The sequence below is a fragment of the Trachinotus anak genome, unplaced genomic scaffold, assembly GCF_046630095.1.
Source record: "Trachinotus anak isolate AG129_WGS33_773 ecotype Australia unplaced genomic scaffold, CSIRO_AGI_Tana_v1 ptg000052l, whole genome shotgun sequence".
In the NCBI taxonomy this organism is placed as follows: Eukaryota; Metazoa; Chordata; class Actinopteri; order Carangiformes; family Carangidae; genus Trachinotus; species Trachinotus anak.
In genome coordinates, this window is record NW_027273903.1 from 117,501 (window position 1) to 136,473 (window position 18,973).

At 43.3% G+C, this 18,973-nt stretch overlaps 2 protein-coding genes across 4 annotated transcripts in view; both read right to left on the reverse strand.

Moving 5' to 3' along the window:
• The window catches only part of LOC139615461 (splicing regulatory glutamine/lysine-rich protein 1-like), a 3,415-nt gene extending 848 nt beyond the window's left edge, over positions 1-2,567 (reverse strand). The window contains exons 1-3 of the mRNA XM_071473461.1: positions 2,210-2,567; positions 1,131-1,499; positions 1-382 (exon numbers count right to left, since the gene is read on the reverse strand). The exon at positions 1-382 is cut by the window's left edge and continues 848 nt beyond it. Coding sequence (XP_071329562.1) covers positions 330-382; positions 1,131-1,499; positions 2,210-2,246 — 459 coding nt within the window. The 5' untranslated portion in view covers positions 2,247-2,567 and the 3' untranslated portion in view covers positions 1-329. The remainder of the gene's footprint in view (positions 383-1,130; positions 1,500-2,209) is intronic.
• A 4,883-nt stretch (positions 2,568-7,450) lies between these two features.
• On the reverse strand, positions 7,451-17,216 carry sncga (synuclein, gamma a). Of its 3 annotated transcripts, XM_071473473.1 has the most exons (7): positions 16,556-17,181; positions 15,718-15,976; positions 10,589-10,630; positions 10,331-10,458; positions 9,673-9,699; positions 8,143-8,196; positions 7,451-7,966 (listed from the first exon to the last, which is right to left on the reverse strand). In XM_071473473.1, the coding sequence occupies exons 2-6, from the start codon at positions 15,836-15,838 to the stop codon at positions 8,155-8,157; spliced, it is 360 nt and encodes a 119-aa protein (XP_071329574.1). In that variant the 5' UTR covers positions 15,839-15,976; positions 16,556-17,181; the 3' UTR covers positions 7,451-7,966; positions 8,143-8,154. The 3 variants fall into 3 exon arrangements, with proteins under 3 accessions (XP_071329574.1, XP_071329576.1, XP_071329575.1); XM_071473475.1 differs by lacking the exon at positions 9,673-9,699 and having other exon boundaries at positions 16,556-17,216; XM_071473474.1 differs by lacking the exon at positions 16,556-17,181 and having other exon boundaries at positions 15,718-16,024.
• Positions 17,217-18,973: the final 1,757 nt, after the last annotated feature.

Below are 18,973 nucleotides of genomic sequence, written 5' to 3' on the forward strand. Positions count from 1 at the left end.
GAAACTGTTCAGCATTTTGGGAGATATTAAGTGGCCTACTGGTAAATATAAGTGAATATAAAGGTGTGGAAGGAGGAACATAACTCTGGTTTTGACATCTCCCTTTGTGTCCAGTTTACATCTGAAGATATTGTGATATTTTACAGGATAGTGTCAAACACAGAATGAATCTTCCAGGATGAGCATTGTTGTTCTTTTCTTTGAAGGGTGAGGAAAACAGATGTTTCAGTCTCTGTCCTGACAGCTGAGCCCAGGTGACAGACAAGGAGCTGGACTGAAGGTGAGGCTGGTCCAGGTCGGTCTCAGAGGACAGGATGTGGTTTTCTGGTTTATTTCCCTTTGGACGTTTCTTCAGCCACATCAATCAGATCGTTAAGCAAATCTGAGATGGAACAAAAGATGACAATTGATGAATAATTGATGAACTCATTCACACTGCACATTTTTACACTTTTTGTGTTAGAAAAATACATTTGAGCAGAACTACAAAATGACCCAGAGAACACTGATGATGACATAACCTGAGAAAGGCTGACAGTCTGCACGGCCAACATCAGCAGTGAGAGACGTTTATGATCAGAAAGGCTAAAAGAGCTTCAACTGGAAATGGATCAATGGTGGTGTCTAAAAGGAAACTGTATCTGCTTGAGGTTCATGACGACATTTCATCTCTCATCCAAAAGGCTCCTTCAGTTCTAGCTGAGTGTTCGTTCCAGGCATTTAACTCCCCTCTAGTCAGAACTGAAGAAACCTTTCAGATGAGAAGTGAAACGTCTTTAAGAACCTCAGGAAGTCCAGTCACCTTCATAAAGATCACACAACCTGGATGACTGAGAACCTGCACAAACAGTGCTGTTATGTGTGAAAACACATAAGTACAGCCAAGTTAGGGTTAGGGTTTATGATTTTAGAGTGAGCAACACCAGAAACCCAGAGGCCACTGAAGGATGTAATGATAATAGAAGATGAACATGTTAGTCAAGACAAATGAATGAGCAATGAACCTCTGGACTCTCACAGCTGTAAGAAGATCAGATGTATGAAGATCAGACTGCCAGAAAAATGTGGACACACGTTGTTTTGAGATGCTGTCAGTCAGTCTCTCTGTATCTGAACCACCTCATACATACCTCCATCATTTACTGCTACACTTCCTCCTGCATTTCCTCCTCTGTCTCCACCCTCTCCTCCTCTTCCTCCGGCAGCGCCTCCTTCCTCCTGTTCAGTGAAGAGACCTGCGAATCCTGATTTCTTCTCCTTTCTGTCGTCGTCATCGTCTTTGTCAAAGAGGTTTGAGAAGAATCCTCCTTTTCCTTCATCTTTCTTCTTGTCATCTCCAAATGAGAACAGTCCTCCCTTCTCCTTCTCCTTCTCCTTCTCCTTCTCTTTGTCCTTGTCGCCTCCAAAAAAGGAGAGGATTCCTCCTCCTTCTTTGTCTTTTTCCTCGTCTTTGTCTTTGACTCCCAGAGCGTTTTTCACTGCGTCCTCCACTATGTCTCCTGCACAACAAACATCATCACACTGTCAGTTCATTCTGTTTCAAAAGAAAATTGAGTTTGTTCCATTCAACCTGCCTTTGACACCGGACTGATGGGGTTTATCAGCAAAGATCAGTAACCACTCATCTTTATCAATCAATCTGATCTGTAAAAAGTTTTAAAGTTATTTCCAGCCTTTGGTTTATTCCCTCCTCCCATTGGTCCTTATAAATCAGTTTTCCCTGAAAAGTGAACTGAGCTCTGTCTCAGCTGAAGATGTTTCTGATCACATTTCAGATTCACAAGAGAAGAATCTCATCTTCAGTCTGTCTCTTCTAAACTTTGAACCTGTTTTCACGTCAATAACAGTTCAAGGCTCAAAAACAATCCAGTGTTTCATTTAAATTCAAAGATCAGAGAAAAGTCCAGAAACTGAACCAGATCAGTGTTTCTTCTTCTTCTGTCCTCTCTCATGAGTCATCTGATGACCCCTCACTTTTATCTGGTGACCCTTTGGTGGGTCCCGACCTCTAGGTTGGGAACCAGTGGACTAGTCTATCTAAGTGTATATGACAAAGTTAAAAATGACTTAAGGTCAATGATCTGATCAGAGATCAGTCACAGAGCCGGTTCACTATAATGAAGGTAGAATGAACAACAACAGTGAAGTAAATCATGACCTGCCCCCCCCCCCCCCCCCCCCCCCCCCCCCCCCTTCATTTCCTACTCACCCACTTTCTCCCCGACAATTTGTGCGAGTTTATTCATCTCTGCCGTCTGTTGTTGTGTCACTTGTTCTTTGTTGTGTATGAAGATAGAGTCTGTGCGATGGGTGGAGGTGAGACCGAGGCTGTCGTCGTCTCTCAGGTCTCTTCCTGTTGGCTGTTGAGGAGCAGGTGTGTCTGCAGACAGGATCGACCTGTTCCAAGCTCTGCTGTTACCCTTTGTTTCTCTCTCTCTCTCTCTCTCTCTCTCTCTCTCTCTCTCTCTCTCTGTCTCTGTCTCTGTCTCTGTCTCTGTCTCTCTGTCTCTCTGTCTCTATCTCTCCCTCTCTCTCTCTCTCTCTCTGTCTCTGTCTCTGTCTCTCTGTCTCTGTCTCTCTCTCTGTCTCTCTGTCTCTATCTCTCCCTCTCTCTCTCTCTCTCTGTCTCTGTCTCTGTCTCTGTCCCTGTCTCTGTCTCTGTCTCTCTGTCTCTGTCTCTGTCTCTCTCTGTCTCTCTCTCTCTCCCTCTCTACCTGTCTGTCTGCAGGTGTGGGTGTTGCCGCGGTGACGGGGGCTGATGCTGAGTCTTTGTGTTATTTGAGTCTTTGTCCTTCCTTTTGTGACTCACTACCAAACCACGAGACACACACACACACACACACACACAGAACCTGTCAGGTAAAATCCAGGTCAGGTGTTCAGGTGTTGGTCCACCTGAGGGTGGATGTCGTATGCAGCCTTTGAAGAAGACCTGCAGACTCCACCCAGTCTCCACCCAGAGGTGATTACTGGGTTGGTGCATTATAATGCAGCAGTCTATGTGGTGTCTTTGTATATGAACATTATTTTATAAAACATGATAACCTGTTTAATAATAATGTATTATTTGCTAGATTACATAAATACATATCAGGACCAGGACCAGGACCAGGTTGCACCAGATGTTCATACAGCTCTTGTGTGTTTTGTTTATGTCTCAGTTTCTTGTAGTTTTAAAAAGATTTTTGTCCAAACACATCTGCCCTCTCTTTGTAGATGATTTATGTTTCATTCATTTTCATTATTTATTTAATGGTTTATAAAAACTTGAATTATAGACCATTTAAATGCAAACTTCCCTTTTCTATTCATGGCTGAGAGGTATCTCCATTTTAGCCCCTTTTAGCTCCTAGTTTTGTTTTTGTGGCTCAGTAAGGTTCAGTCTCTTCTTCAGCTTCTGACCCCCAGCTGACTGAGCTGATTCAGGTCTTTATCTCTGTAGCTTCAAACTGGAGACAGTTTTTTTAATAGTTGACTTTCACTCAAATCACCAGTATCTCTTGAATTTACATTGATTATATTGAATCTGCCTGAAACTGAGCAAACACAGTGAAAGAAGAAAAACACATTTCATCAGACTGAAGCGTTTGATTGACACATGATTATCATCAGTTTTATCAGACTCCACCAAACTACTTTTCATATCTCTTTTATCAAGCTTAATAATTTTCCTTAGTACAAATAATATATTTCATTTTCCATTGTTAAGAGCTCTCAGTACATTCTGATAAAAAACCAAATACAGAAAATAAGCAGACAGGAATTCCGTAATTAACATCTAATTAAACATTTAGTCCTGACCTTTAATGTGTTTCTCAATAACAACATTATTTTTAGATTCATTTCAGATTCTAAATGTCTTAAATTTGAGGATGTCGCTGGTATCGTCATGTTTTCCTGCATCCTGAAGGGCGGAGGTCAGGGTGGAGATGAGGATGCTGCAGGAGGTGGTTTGATGGACTGAAGCTGAAGGTTTTTTCAGGAGAACCAGGTCAGGGCGTGGTCTGCAGGGTGTCTATTTAAAAAATCCTCCAATTGCATCCTTCACATCCTGCACTGAGAAACACCAAGACAAGAGAAGTGTTGACTGGTGAACTGAGCCACAGAAACATATCATCAGTCTGACATTCTTGCTACAGGCTGACCAGCTGTTTTTCTATAGGCTGAGGAGCTAAACTCGTCCTCTCTGATTCTCTCACTCTGTGACTCCTCTGGATTTTGTCTGTACAACAGTTTACAGATCAAAACTCAGCACCTCAGAAATCCTCCTCATAACCTTTAAGTGCCACCAGGTGTTGGTGAAGTGCTGACCCAGTATGGATCCACCAGGTCATCAGAACTTGACTCTGGGTTCAGGTGAGCAAAGTGTTTGAAATCTCAGGCTGATTTTCTCTCTAAGGGAATTTATTGATGCTTTCTGCCCTGAGTTGTTTCTCTTTGTTTTAATTCTTGTCATCATCTTTGTTTGTCTTTCACTGAATCACGTTTTCATCTTCATTATCTCATCATCTACTTTTGCCGTCATTTGTTTTCATTTGCATCTTAAGAAATACTGGTTTTGAAAAAGCTGTTTAAATAAAGTGAAGATCATTAGCATTGTTGCTAAGTATTGGTCAAACTGTGTCCTGTAACATTACAATCTGCTTACAAGTACAGTTTACAGTTTAATATTAAGTTTACTATTGGGTGGTTTACTATTACCCACCTGTTCCCTAACTAATGCAACCTGTGTGAACTGTATGTGCTGTATTGCTGCACTGCACAAATAATGAAATATTTATGATATATTTATGCTCTTTGCTGCAGGCCGTCATCAGGGGGGCCTGAAGTCAGTTTGAGGGACTGTGAAGGACTCACTGTCTGCCTGTCCTTCAGGTTTTCCACCGACGAGAGAGAGGGCATCTCCAACATTGAATCCTCCACCCTTCTCCTCCTCCTTCTTTTCTGCATTTCCACCCATGACTTTTGTCACCGTGTCCTCCACCAGTTCACCTGCAGAACAAGAGCTGTTAAGTTCCCCTGAGAGTCAGAGAGTCAAAATAAATTTGGTAATACAATGATCTACATCCTGAAATAAAAGTAACCGAAGGAAGGTAAATCCAGATGTTTTGATGTTTGAATCTATCAGCTATGAATCAAAGTGATTGTGCTGCATAAACCAGAGTCAGTGACTGAGTTTCAACTTATACGATAACAGGAGCAGCAGTGACGTAAACATCTGTTTATGACAGAGCTTCCTACACTGACAGGTCTGTGGAGTGTTTCCAGGGTTTTATTTTCTTCGTGCTGAATTACTCAGCTGTGAAACATCAAAATCACTCCACTAACATGATGAGACCCGCAGAGGCACTGTGAGCTCTAGAATGAAAAGTAATAAACACTGGATCATAAAACACAGGAACAAGTGATTATTACAATTGTTATAGAATATTCTAACAACACATCAGCCCTTTGAATAATATTCCATATACAGTCCAAATATGTAAATCATTATTATGTCATGAAATATTCACAGACACCAAATATATGATTAAATATAATTTGAGACACAATTTCTCCATAAATACAACATCTTTCTACTCGACTGTAAAACCTCAGCAGGTGTGAAGGAGATGTCAGGTCTGGTTTGACCCTGTTACTCTCAACAGGAGAAGAAGACCTGCACCGTCTGAGAAACTCAAACTCTGATCCAACTCCGAGATGTAGTTCACAAATCATACTCACCCACTTTCTCCCCAGCGATCTTTGCAATTGTATTGCTTCCCGTTAAATTCCCCAACATTTTGTCCATGGCTGCCGGTGTGTTTGGAGTGTGTGTGTGTGTGTGTTTGTGTGAAGGTTGGCTCTTATATAGGCAGGTGTCCTGGTCTCTTCAGGGTGACGCCTCTGTGGTCTCGCCCTGCAGAGGAATCAGGTGCAGGGAGGTGCACAGGGCCGACCTGTCACACTGGTCTGAGACGTCAGGGAAAACATGAGGGTGAAAACCTTTTATTTCACTTCATCATGTAAACACTGAAGCCCTGAGCGATGACTGCAGGTTCTACCTCCATGTTGTGAGCCAAACACAGCCTGTGTGTGTGTGTGTGTGTTATTTGGTCTCCTCCCTTGTTAAAAGAATGTTAAAAAGGCTGCATGAGTCATCACAACAATCACGTGAGGTCTGTCCTGAGGGTGCTGGATCACATCACATCGATCAGTCGCCATCTTGTTGTGAGCATTGTTACTTTAAAACCGTTTACTTTTGTCTAATGAGCCTCCACTGCTCCATCAGCTGAGCTCTCCTCATCAGCACCAGGTGTCTCTGTCTTTTCACCAGATTTCAGACTGGATGTCATGTGACCGTTGATCAGGCTCATTGACATCAATATATTGTGAATGCGTCAGATTTTCCTCCCTGGTGTTGAGCAGGAACAGACAAGTTGTAAAAGTATCAGGCTTTAATGACATGAGCTGTGTTGAACATGATGTTCCCATGGGACGAACCCCCCCTCAGAGATCTGTTGTCTCAGAAGTCAAACTGGCCATCCTGCTTCACGGTGAGTGACGCTGTTTAATGATGGTGTGTTGAGTACAGGTGTTGCTCCAGGGCAGGTGTGTGTGTGTTATGGAGACAGGCCCCACCCTGTGGTGAACACCTCCTGACACGCAACAAAATGAGTCTGATGTTCTACAGATGGGAGGGAGAATACAGGTGACTGGATAAACTCCTGGTTTCCATGGTTACCTGGAATGGGGAGCGGAGGATGTAAATGAGGCAGGCTGCTGTGGGTGTGGTCTCCATGATACGGCCATGACAGAAACCTGGCATCAACACTGACAACGAGCTGACTCGTTTTGTTTCTCCTTCTTCTCTTTAAACGTGTTTCCCTCCATCCCCATGAGAACAAACACTGGGTGATCTCCACAGAGCTCTAAACACGGTTCCCGCTCTTTTCTACAGATCGTTTTCCAGGACATGTTCAGTGATGATGTCATTCATATGACAGACAGGAATCACATCATGTTCACTTTGTTCTTCTGAATTATTGAATTATTTATGATGCTGGGTTTGGGTTATGAATGAATTATTCATTATGTTATACTTATGTGCTCATGTTCCCTAAATCATTTGAACTGTGGAGACTCACCTGATCTGGCCAGGTACAACATTTAAATATTAACTAAAGTTTATGCATTAATACCTTCTCAGAAATTTCAAAATTGTCCTCCCCATGTTTATAAATGCACAGGCTCCGCCCACCAGAACAAATCCTGGTCAGCCAACCATCAAAACATCCAGAAAGTTTTTTATGTTTTTGAAGTTTTACCTCCTCCCTCAGAATCAGTCCATTTCTCATATTTACAGATCATTGTATCGATGCTAATGTTGTTTTAGTTTGTTTGTTATTATCACAACTGACGATAATTTCTACTGTGATTTATAAGTGAAGAAGAAACTAAGTCGTGCAGGTGAATTTGAGACTCATCTTTATTTCACTTTTGTTTAATAAAACAAGAAATCAGCCCTGAAGCTCAGTTATTATCAGCAACACAATCAGCTGTGTGTGTATTGTGTAGTATTTTCAGTGTGGGTCAGTAAAGTGACATGCATTTAAAAGGCTTCAGATGTCTGTCTGATGGGGGGGCCAAGTCAGTCTGATGATTGACAGGGAGGGGGCGGAGTTTGAAGGACGGTTAAGGCATCAAATGTGAACCTTGGTGATGTCATCCCACAACGACCAGTCAGCTAAGAGTGTGGATGCATGTGACCTGATTAAAGTGATCTCTGAGTGTTAAAACCTGACGTCGGTATGATGCAGAGGCAGTGTAACCATGGCAACAGGTGGGAGATAAAGATGAGGGTTTCTATTGGTTAATGAGGTTAAGTTGTACACAGTAGGTAAAGCATCTTTCAGGGTAGGGGGGTCAGAGGTCAAAGGGCTGAGCAATAGTAAAGTTTCTCCTCTGTCGTTCGTCCTTGGTGAATCTGAAGGAAACAGAGAGGAATTAAATTCACTACATTTTAATTAGAACTGAAAAGTGTGAAGGGAAAACTTGATATTTGATAAGAGAAACACCTCAGTGACAAAGCCTGTTTGACTCTGACTCAGCTCCGTTATGGTCAAATTACGACTGATCATATTTTATATTTTTGTTCCTCACCTACTGTGCAGCCTATTCAGTCTGTTCTCCTGCTGCTGTTTTTGGAAGGTCAGCCTGCAGGGGACCAAGAAGAGAAGTCACATGACTGTCACCAAACTCCACCTCAACACGAATCCATCCACGTACAAAGCTGCATTTCTCCCAAAACAGGTAAATCAGTGTTAACTCAAAGCTGTGACAAGGAACTAAAGTAAATAGTCAAGTCATTTTTGAGTGTTTTGTGTTGTCATGTGATACTGTCTGTTACACAAAGAAGGAAACAATAGTAGGAGGACTGTTTTACTTCTCCATGTAGTACACAAACTCCACACTCAGTAAGCTAGTTTACACCAGTAACTTTGGGAGAAGTGAAACTTTATATCTGTATAATGCTAATGAAACCACAGGAGAGCTCCACTTTTCAGGTGAGAAAAGTGAGATGAAGACAAAGATGAGTGAAGCTGAAAGAAACAGACATGTTAGTCATTGTGATGCTAGGCCCTTCAGCACATTAAGAAAACACAGCTAGCTAAATGCTATGCTAATCATCACCATGGTGAAATCAAACCAAACTAAACTAAAATAATAAAGTAAATAAACATCATTTGAAACTGTGAATATGAAGTAAATATATTTGGCCAAGTGACAAAGATGTCAAATTTTCTCTTATTGTCTAAAAGGTGCAGTTGTTGTTAGTCACATAGAGGAAGTTGTCGTCAGCATAAAGATGAACATCAGACTGTATCATGCATCCTTCTCCTTCATGCCTTGTTAGTTGAAAACCATCATCACACATTGATTTTAGCAGCTTTCTGGCCATGTTAAATATCTGTAATGCAAATAAAAATCAGGATAATGAAAGCTACTGTTACCGCAAGAATTGTGGCCCGTGCAACACCTTTTGTTCTGACTTGATCTTAGTGCAGCTTTAACATCTCAAATGTCTGCCGTGAAACGTGATGTACCTCAGGTCTCTTTCCTTGTTCCCGTGTCTCTTTAAATTACACCTCGTGGCCAAATAATATGCAGTCAATGATCGATTTCCTCTCCTACACTGATGATGTCAGGCTGTATGTGCCTGGTAAGGACGTTCACAGTTCTGTCAGAAAAGCACAAGTTAACAGCTGAATCCTGGTCTTGTCTCTGAAGGTTAAATGATTAATGAAGGTATCCAGCTGTGCCAGGTGTGTGCCAGGGTTGTGGGGAGGTGTGAGTGTGTCTGTCAGAGGCTGAACAATCTGCACATGTCTCTGTCTTTTGTTCTCTAACATTTATTTTGTTGCTTATTGTGCGCACATTCAGCCTGTACAGCTCACAGACCATGTGATTAGTCGACTGGTCACACGTCGTCTCAGGTGAGGTCAGATGTGATTTAGAGAAAACTGCAGTTGGTTTTGATGTTGAGCTTTTCAGGAGCTAAACATGAGAAATGTTTTCACCTTCTGCAGATGTATTAAAATCTGTGTTAGAACCTTCATGAAGTTTCATCAGAAAACAAGCATCAAACCATGCAACCAGTCAGTCAATCAGTCCCCCTGACCAATCAGGCACCTGCTCAGTCACTGGTCCCACCTCCTCCTGTTCCCAGCCAATCACCAGAGATTTGTGAATGAGGAGAAACAAACAAGTAAATTTATTAACACAACACAGATTATCACATTCGTTATTGTAGACACTGGTCAATATGCAAAAACTATTAAGGCTGAGACAGAGGAAATATCAATATTTTGTTTTTTATTCACATAAAGTCAATAATAACTGAATATGTAGATTTTATCTTATTTGAGTTAGAAAAAAAATTACACTGAATTAAAGGAGAAATGTTTTTAGATGCAGAAAAATTTTGGTCAAATGTGTTTTCTCAACAAAGTGAAATTTTTATTGTAATTGAATACATTTATTATCGTTTGTATTCGTGATGCCTGAAACAACTGTCTCTCAGACACCAGACCCGTGTTCTGAACCACAAAACGTCCCTGCTGATGTAAACTAAAACTACATTAAAAATAAGGACGCAACAGTTTTTTAATCCAAATAAAGTGAAAAATTTTTAAGGTTTTTAAAAAATCAAAAACTGGTTAAATTTAAAACAAAAATTTAAAAATGAACTGAAATGATTGAAAAGCTTTTTAAATATAAAAGGACACATTAATAGAAAACTACATTTCTACAGCATTGGTCTGGGGTCATGTGACGTGACATCACTAACCGTGCTGACAAATCCGCTCGCCACGGCCGCGTTCTCCACCCCCTCCACCGTTGCCTGGGCGACCTCGTTGGCCCCGGTAACTGCAGTGTCTGCAACGATGTTGGCCTGTTCAGTTGTCTTCTGGGCAACTGGACAACACCAGAGAGAATGTGTGTTGTTATATTAAGACCTGGTTCAGGTGTATCTGGACTAACTCCACACTGTTTGAGAGAGATTCTGAGTGTTTGTCAGTGTGATGTGCAGTGTGTGTTTGTTTACCTGTGCTAACGCCTGTCACCACTCCCTCCATCGTCTTGTTTCCTGGAGGAGAGAAGAAAAAACAACATGGCTGCTGATATGAATGATTCATAATGTGTCCAGCTGAGTGACCGGTGAGCAGCAGTGCCTCAGTCCAGTTAGTCCTCTGACCAGCTCCATCACTGCCGTCAGCACAGTCACATGATCAGTTCTGATTACTGTTCAGACTCAGGTCACACGCCAAGTGTAAATCAGGAACAGGAGACATGATCTCAGTGATGTCTGCCAACTTCATGACTCGTGTTAGAGACGGGCTGTTCTCTCTTTGTCTAGTTTTAAAGATCCTGTAAAGCAAATTCACAGATTTGTCTATAAAATCAATATATATGTTGGAGAACTATTCCTGAAAAAACATGTGAAGCATGTGAAACATGTGAAACTTGTGTGGTACTGAATTGTGCAGTTATACCTTAAACTGTGTTTCATCATTTTTGTGTTGACTGTTTTTTGGGCGGGGCCTAAACGGGGTACTGATGACGCACTTGGACCCCCACTTAGCAAACCCCGCCCCTAAAGCTGTAGCGGTATAAAAGCATGGAGTGAACCAGCATCAGTGGTTCTCCTGCTCAGTGTTATTGCTGTTAGCTGAGCCTTCCCTCCAGGCTGCAATACCCACGGTGTGGTGTTATCAGTAATTACAGAATAATGTGTTCATAGATAATCAGTTATTCAATCACGACGTTTCCCTTCTTTTCATGGCCAGAAGGATGGTTCCGCTTCATCCTCTCTTCAAATCCCCTTTTTCCACTGAAATTAACGGGTAAGTGGGTTTTTTAAATGCGGGTAAACCTGCTATTAAAAGCCGATACACTCCTTTTCCACCGCCAGTCGAGTCTGTTTGGACTCAGGACACACAATTGCAGGGAGCGATGTCACCTCTGCACTTAGAGCACACACACACAGACACACACACACACACACACACACACACACACACACACACACAGACACACACACACACACACACACACACACAGACAGTGGAGGGAGAGTGAGCTGCTTGCTGCGCTGCAAACTGGTGAAAGTCTGTCAAACAGTCGGAGCCTCCGTATGAGATGTTTGTGTCTGATTGTGTTTTTAAAGCTCAGAGCTGCAGCTCACTCTGTCACCCCCACCATCAGTGTAGCCGCCGAGCTTCAGGTGTCACGGCGCCATGTTGGACAGGTGACAGGTGCGTGTCTGTGTCCTCTGAGACGTTACAGCAGGGAAAGAGGCGAAAATGAGCGGGTTCACCCGGGTTTGTGTTTACATCAACGCTGATTGGAGCCGGAGCTACGTTAGTAAACGGTAGGGTGACCATTTCCATAACACCAAAAAGGAGGACATTATGCGGCATATCAATAAATTACTATGGTGTACATAGGACTCTGGTATACTCTCATTTATAGTACAATTATGAGTGGTTTAAAGATGATGTTTGTGTAGCTGAATAGGCTACACAAACATACAGCGGCCGGACAGGGCACTGAAAATCCGGACTGTCCGGCCTAAAGCCGGACGCCTGGTCACCCTAGTAAACGGGCTAAGTTAGCTCTGTGTGTAGCTTATAAGCTAGTTCTCTTACCGATGCTGGCATCAAAATAGATGCAGCCAGGGCATCGGACAATTCAGAGCAATTTGTAATGTAAGAATATGTACAACACGTGTGTGTGTGTGTGTGTGTGTGTGTGTGTGTGTGTTGGACGCAGTCATGTTTCCTTTCAGTATAAATCTGTGAGACGTTAAGAGATGCGGAAGCTCTCCTGACGGTGGGCGTGGCTTCACTGCCTCAGCGGACACGCCCCCAGCGTTCCAGAGTTGATAATACTGCTTATTTTTCACAAGTTTGAAACCTAATTTTATATCTTTTAATATTTTTATTCATTCAAATTTGGCAGGGAGTTTGATATGCCATTTTTCTGTGGTGTGGCAAACTCAGAACTCATATGTTTTTCTGCTTTACAGAATCTTTAAATTAAAATGTATGATTAAAATGTATTTTACTTTTAAAAGCCCCCCAGTGGGGGTGATCCCTCCCACTCCCTGTTGGCTTTTAATTTGCAGGACATGTTAGTGATAGAAGCTTCGTAGGAAGAACAGCAGCGAAGAAGTGAGAGTGTTTGACTCTTCTTCTGTTCAATAAAAAAGATGTGAAGGAATAAAATGGAGTAAAGTAAAATAAATGAGTTCAGGCCACTTCAGCTTCAGCAGTCTGACTCTGACCTGGTTTCCTGAGCTCAGCACAGACAACTGGCATGAAGCCAGTGCTCTGCTTTATATTCTGTTTGTTTTATTCTCTCTTGAGATTTGGACCTGACTCTTATTTCCCAGGCTCCTCCTCATCTGTGGCATCATCTGGTGGACATGAGAGGAGCTGCAGCTGAGCCTGGTTTCTGTTTCAGTGGTGGAATAAAAGTGGTCCCAGCCCCAGTGTCCCCCTCAGGCCTCAGTCCTGAACCCTCACAGACTGAACTGGGTGTGAGAAGCTGTGCGAGCTTGGAGCGATGTCAAGAGGAACAGGACAGCACTTTGTGACATTCGTGTTGTGTACAGTTGTGGGTTTGGGCCTTTTGATTTTGCTTTTTTCATTCCCTCCCTTCACTTCCTGTTTGTAAACAAAAAATGTTGGCTCAGATCTGATGAAGATGATGATTTATAATTCATCATCATCACAGGGTGAAGACCTGCACCCAGTTCAGACTCCGAATCACTTCTGTTCTCTACTAACGTTAATGTTTGGCTCTGTTCCTCTCACGTTCCTCATGTTAACTGTTCTTCTTCTGTCTTATTCTTTTTATGGTGGTTGTTCACATTTTTTCGTAACACTTCTGAGTATCCCCTGGTAACCACGGTGACCCTGTGTTTAACATCACAGTGCTATGAACTTTGGGTAATTTCCTCAGGCAAAGTCTGAAGAAATGTGAACTGAGGGAAAGTGTGAATAAAGGGCTCAGTGTGTCCGCAGAGAGACAGTGGGACAGACTGAGTCCTCCTCAAAGTCTGAGTCTGTGGGGGTGGGGGGGCTGGGTTTACACTTAGTCAAATACAGTTCTAGGTACAGGTCTGAGGTGTCTCTTCACACCTGTTCCATCTCTTTACTGCTCTAGATGAGTGAGGACATGTTTAACTTTGTGAACGGTCATGGACAATAGAAACAACATAAGCTGCTCCTGTCACATGGGAATCGAACACCGCTCTCCTGGGTCATATTCATCCATCCACCCCAACCTCCTCCTGACGTGGACTCTGTCGCTCTATAAACTACGTCACTGCAGTTTTCCCTTTGCTCCTGTCATCATTACTACGACCACTAGATGTTGCCTAGCAACAAAACCTAACTCTGGGTCATAGTAACCTGCTGACAGACGACCTCTGACCTTGACAGTCTCAATTTATTTTCAGAGGAATTTCCATGAAGGAAAAACTACAATGTGAACGACAGTGGAAACTAGCAGAGATCCATTCAAACCTCAGGAACTGTCTATTCAGCACTGGAAACTTTTCTCTCCACATGTGTAATCACATGTTTTTCACATGTTCAGATAACATGAAGCCACAGAAACTTCATATGTTTTGGACTTGAAAAGTGTGGGGTTGAACTCATGATCCAGCAGAACCAGATTCAGAGGATCGTTGGCCCAGTGGGCGTCGTGCTGGTTGGACATGTGATGATCAGACTGAACGGCCTTTGTCTGACTCTCTGTTACAACACAGAGACTCAGTGTGAGGAAACACAGCAGCTGTTTGCAGTCAGGCAGCAGACAGAGTGACGAGGCTGCAGGTTTGATCCGCTCTAATGGATCTGTTCCTCCAGTCACGTACGACTGTGTATCAATCTATCGATCAATATGTTTTAGTCTTTGGCAGACATCCATGGTCTCCATGAGACCATCTGTTCTCAACAAGCAGAGTCTAAACTGTCCCCGAGTCCCAGAGTTCAGACCTTCACAGTCTTACACCACAAACACCCAGACCTGAACTCAGACCTGAACCCAGACCTGAAGGACACCCTCTCAGCTGTGACTGTGACTCTTCATGTCTCATGTCCAGGTTTTATTTTAACGTCTGAACCTCAGCAGCTGAAATGACAGGTTGATAAGAAGCTTCTGTTTGATTCATCTCCACTCGTTTATTCTGACGCTCATAGATCAGAGTCTGACATTGTGCTTGGGACCTGAGGTGTTTCCAGATCAGATATGTTTAGTCTCTCTAGCGTGTTCTTGACCTACCCTGGGTCCCACAGAACCTCCAGTGGGAGGCGCTCAGGATCCTGAACCACCTCCACAGAGGAGCAGCCTCTCCTCCGAGCTCCTGACACGCACAGAGCTCATGACACAGGTGAGAGCAGAAGGTCAACAGGTAAATCAGAAGCTCCTCCCCACAAAGGTCCAGTACACCCTCTGGTCCTCCCCCCAGTCCCTCCCCACTTCACTGCAGACACTGCACTGCTCCTCCTCGTGCTCCTCCACCTCTCCCTCTGAGGTGAAGTCATGATGAAGTTATCTCTTTATGATCTGAATATTTAAGATTCTTGTCCTACATCTATCACTCCATCATCCCTCCATCCCTCTATCACTCCCTTCATCCACCCTGCTTTGGTGTTGAATTACATTTGTCTTGAATTACAGTTTTTCTTTCATCCCTCCATCCCTCCATTCTTCTGCTCACATCATCATGATGAGTTGCTCTTTTTACCTCCACCTATCGCTTGTCTTTTTCTTTCTGATTAGAATGTCAGGAGTCAGCTTTTTGTCCTCCACCTATCAGTGCTTCCATTATCCCTCCATCATCCCTCCCTTTATACATCCCAGTTTGTTGTTGAATTTCACTCGTCCTCCACTCATCCCTTATTCATTTTCCACTCAAATAATTTATGTCCACTCTGATGTGAATATTGACTTTGGCTCTTTTTCATTCCTCCATCCTTCCTTTTTTCCTTCTATCCCTCCTTCCCTCCCTTGATCCCTCTATCCCTCCATTCTTCCGCTCACAATCTCATGAGTTTTACTTTTCCTCTCATCTCTTTTCTATTTTTTCTGATTTGAAGATTTTAACATTCAGCCTCTTTTCCTCCACCATCCATCCATCCATCTGTCTGTCTGTCCTCTTACCAACATAGAAGACCCCCTCCTTGGTCTTGGTGGCGGCCTCCTCCACGCCAGCCTTCGTCTTCTCGGCAGCGGCCACCACTCCATCCTTTGCCATGGAGAATCCCTTCTTGAAAACGTCCATCTTCTCGTCCTCTTCTTCTATCTTCCTCTCTTCTTATTCAATCGTTCTCTCTCTGCTCCTCTGTCCCTCTTTCTTCTTCTGCTCTGTCTGCCTCAGTCGTCTCGTCTCTTCTCATCTGCCAGAGATCTGTTCTTCCTGCTAATGGATGAGAGAGAGAGAGAGAGAGAGAAGGGGTGGAGAGAGGGCACGTGAGAGAGAGACAGAGAGAGAGCTCTTACGAGAAAGGGAGGGAGTGTAATATATAAAAGTGCAAGAAAAAGAGAGAGAGAAGGGGTGGAGAGAGGTTAAGATAAAGGGAGAGAGACACAGAGAAGACAGAGAGACATGGATTAGTTGTGGGAAATAGAGACAGAAAAAACAGTTGGACAGAAGAAGAAGAAGAGAAGGAAACCTCTCAGTTTCAGTAAATATCTGAGACAGTTTCACAAAACACATTAAGTTTTCCACTTAAGTATTCAGGTTTAATTTCTCCTTAGCTGAGAGAGTTACTTACAGAATCTCTTAAAATGTTTCTGTAGTTAAAGGTTCAGTAATGAGATTATAAACAACAACACAGCAGTAAACATTAGTTTTCTATGTAAAGATATAGTGAGTGATGACGCCCCCTCTGTGTGATGTAATCTGAGTTTATCTGGTCTTTTTTTTTGGTAATTGGTCTGAGAAAGTGGGATATTCATCCATTTGAGTCCCTCTTGTTAAACTGTTGGTCCTTCCCACCTTAAGACAAAGAGTCTCCACCCACAGGTGAGATGACTCAGTGCAGTACTCAGCATTCAGGTAAAAGTGACCTTCAGAATTTCTTCCACTGAAAAAGAAACCACATTTTCATTGAAAATGGTTCAAATAAAGAAAGAGATGAGACAAGAGAACAGGAGGACTGGACTGAGGACTACTGGCTCAAATCCTGGCCGGCTGGTGGACTCATGTCTTTACCTACTCCGTCAGTGTCCTTATCTACTCCTTCAGTGTCCTCACCTACTCCGTCTGTGTCCTTATCAAATCCATCAATGTCTTTACTTACTCCATCAGTGTCTTCACCTCCCCCATCAGTGTCTCTACCTACTCCATCAGTGTCCTTACCTACCCCATTAGTGTCCTTACCTACTCCATTTGTGTATTTACCAACTCCATCAGTGTCCTTACCTAACCCATCAGTGTCTTTACCTCCTCTGTCAGTCTTTACCTACTTCGTTAGTGTCATAACCTACCCCATTAGTGTCTTTACCTCCTCCATGTTTGTCTTTACCTCCTCTGTCAGTGTCTTTACTTACTCCATCAGTGTCCTTACCTACCCCATTAGTGTTTTTATCTACTACAGCAGTGTCCTTACCCACCCCATTTGTGTTTTTACCTACCCCATTAGTGTCTTTACCTACTCCATTAGTGTCATTCATGCAGTCGGTCCCAGTGGATCACGGGCAGGCTGGAGGTGTGGCTGATGAAGCTGGTGCTTTAATGTGCCAGTTAGTGGCAGTGAAGATGGTTTAAGCTTTAAGGAATGTAAGGTGTTTTGTGCAGGTAGCCCCTGGTCTACATTGATACATACTGTCTCCAGGAAACAGTCACCTGGACACTGTCTACAGATGGACGAGACTAAAGCGTTTACCTGCTGGACTTTAAAAGGCTCTGTATCAGTGCAGCTACAGTTCAGAGCAGGTTTTCCTACTCCTGGACCAGGACCTGGATTCATCCTGGCTCTCTTCAGCTCTCTGTTTAAAACCAGTCATTTTGTTCAGGGCTGACAGTGGACTGAAGGGGGGAGTCATGCTCCTCCCCCTTTGTCCCGAATGTGACTCAGCAAAACACACACACACACACACACATACACACACACACAGTTGTCTCCAAGACACACCCTTGGCTGCCTCGTCTCCTCTCTGATTGGCTGCCAGCCAGTGTCCATCTATTTTTAGACCTATTTGACTTCATTTTTTTCCAGGATGGATGGAGGCAGATCGATTGCAACATTATGGACTGCTGTGGATCACCATGGCGATAAGAGCTGTCACACAACAGCAGTGATCAATACTGACCATCACCACACACACACAGACACACACACACACACACACACCCATCAATAATTAGAGTTTCTGTCTCAAACATTTTGTGAGATGAGGGGCCTCCAGTCTGGGGCCGGGCCCCTCCAGTTTTGTTGTTGAATGTTTCCTATTTGACGTCTTTTGTCTGTGAACAGTTGTTCAAATGAACCAGGTGAGATGTGAGTTGTTATGTTTTGGTGTAAAATGCAGGAAGCTGAGCAGAGGTGAGGGATAAGACACACACACACACACACACACACACACACTGACATACAACAAACTGTGGGTCGTCTTTACCACTGTGTTGTTGATGAGCTTCTCTGGTTGAAACAGCAGAGGTTAGAAATGTACTGTGGTCGCTGTGGTCAGGTCAGAGTTCAAACCTCCTGCTACAGCTGCTCATTAATGACATCGTGAGGAGGGTCAGGGTTTGTCAGGGTCTGTATTTACAAAAGTGGGTGATTATTTTATTGATGAATCAGATTTCAGACCAAACATCAGGTTTAGTGATAAAAACTTCAACATCGTTCTGATCAGTGAGCATCAGGTCTCATGAAAGTTTCATCATGGTTTCTTCAGTATCCTTTAGCTGCAGTTCATAGTGTAAATGATCAGACGGATCAGCTGCTCCGACTGAGACCAGTAATCCCAGTGCCAGGACAGATCTGAGTCCGGCCCAGTAAGACTTTTCTAGATCAGACTCTTGAAGAGCTTCTGTTTGAGGGTCCAGTTCTCTGAGGTCTGAGGTCTGAACACATCGCTCCAGGTCACCTCTGTGAGGAATCCAGCACCTGCCTGCTAATTGATAGTCACACTGTTTTAGTGGTGGTGTGTGTGTGTGTGTGTGTGTGTGTGTGTGTGTTAGTTTTCCACATGACTGTGTATTAATTTTGTTTCATAACAGCTGTGACATGAATGCTTCTGCAAACCAAGCAACAACCATCCAACAACGCCCTCAGGTCAGCTGAGCAGGCAAGTGTGTGTGTGTGTGTGTGTGTGTGTGTGACTGTACATCTTAGCTGTATCCCAATATCCCAGTTCAGGGGCCACATCCTCCAGAGGACGTGGTCTACTAAGGTGTGGCTCTTGGGAG